We start from the raw sequence: 1,351 nt of genomic DNA, 5'->3' as shown, positions 1-1,351 counted from the left end.
CCGCTGCTGCTGCTGCTGCTGCTGCTGCCGCTGCTGCTGCTGCTGCTGCTGCTGCTGCTGCTGCTGCTGCGCTTCGTTATAGTATGTGCGCGAGCCCCAGTTATAGATCTGGGAGCCAATAGAAGACCAACGCAGGCTAGCAGGGGGCGGCAGCAGCAGCAGCAGCAGCTGCTGCTCTGCTGCTGCTTCATCTATACCTGAAACTGCTGCAGCACACGCCAGCTGCTGCTGCTCACCCGATTGATACAGATTGCTGCTGCTGCTGCTGCTGCTGCTGTTGCTGTTGCTGCTGCTGCTGCAGGGCATGCGCAGCAGCAGCTCCGCATCTGAAAGCTTTTGCTGCTGCTGCAGCCACAGCAAGCGGCTGCACTTATGGGGAGCAGCAGCAGGAGTTGCTGTTGCTGTTGCTGCTGCTGCAGTTGTTGCTGCTGTTGCTGCTGTTGTTGTTGCTGCTGGTGTTCCTGCTGCGGCTATTGCTGTTGCTGCTGCTGCTGCTGCTGCTTCGCGTGCTGCTGCTGCTGCCTCTGAAGCAGCAAGAAGAGCCCCTTCTGCTGTAGAGTCTCCGTTCCCGTTGCTGCCCCCCCGCTGCTGCTGCTGCTGCTGCTGCTGCTGCTGTTGCTGCTGCTGCTGCTGCTGCTGCTGCAGGTTTTGACAGAGGTTGCAGACAGCTGGGGGCCGCAGCAGAGAAGAGAACGCTTCATCAGCCAGCAGCAGCTGCTGCTGCAGCTGCAGCGCCCCCAGCAGCAGATAGGCCCCAGGGCAGCGGGGGATTGCGTACACGGGTGCTGCAGCAGCAGCAGCTGCTGCTGCTGCAGCTGCTGCTGCTCCTGCTGCTGCCGCTGCTGCTGCTGTGGGTGGGCAGGGTGCAGGGGAGGATGCGCTGGAGTCTCTGTCAGCAGCAGCAGCAGCAGCAGCAGCAGCAGAAACGGCAGCAGCAGCAGCAACAACAGCTTCTGCTGCTGCTCTGGCCGCTGCTACAGCTATCTCTGGCACATCTGAATACATTCTGCTGCTGCTGCTGCTGCTGCTGTTTCTGCTGCTGCTGTTGCTGCTGCTGTTGCTGCTGCTGGCTGCTGCTTTTCTCAACCCCTTTCTGCTCCTGCATGCAGCAGCAGCAGCAGCAGCAGCTAGAGGGAGCTCATCGAAGCACATGCATTGGCCAGGGAGACCCCTCAGCCCGACGACACTTCTGTGTATTTGCTGCTTCTCCTTTTGCTGCTGCTGCTGCTGCTGCTGCTGCTCTTGCTGCTGCTCTTGCTGCTGCGCTTGCTGCTGCTGCTGCTGCTGCTGCTGCTGCTGGCTGAGGAGTATCTGTGCGAAGTCTGTCTCCCGCAGCTCCACTTCTGCTGCT

At 60.8% G+C, this 1,351-nt stretch overlaps 1 protein-coding gene across 1 annotated transcript in view; it reads right to left on the bottom strand.

Annotated features, from left to right (window-relative positions):
• EMH_0057710 (uncharacterized protein) overlaps window positions 1–1,351 on the bottom strand; it is a gene marked incomplete at both ends in the record, with an annotated part of 4,356 nt that overhangs the window by 2,124 nt on the left and 881 nt on the right. The window contains 2 exons of the mRNA XM_013497507.1: window positions 3–66; window positions 237–1,351. Of these exons, the coding sequence (XP_013352961.1) occupies window positions 3–66; window positions 237–1,351 (1,179 nt within the window). The remainder of the gene's footprint in view (window positions 1–2; window positions 67–236) is intronic.

Source organism: Eimeria mitis, genomic scaffold (assembly GCF_000499745.2).
Source record: "Eimeria mitis Houghton genomic scaffold, Emh_scaff2722, whole genome shotgun sequence".
NCBI lineage: Eukaryota > Apicomplexa > Conoidasida > Eucoccidiorida > Eimeriidae > Eimeria > Eimeria mitis.
Note: the sequence above shows the minus strand (reverse complement) of the source record. Positions and strands in the feature narration are given on the sequence as shown.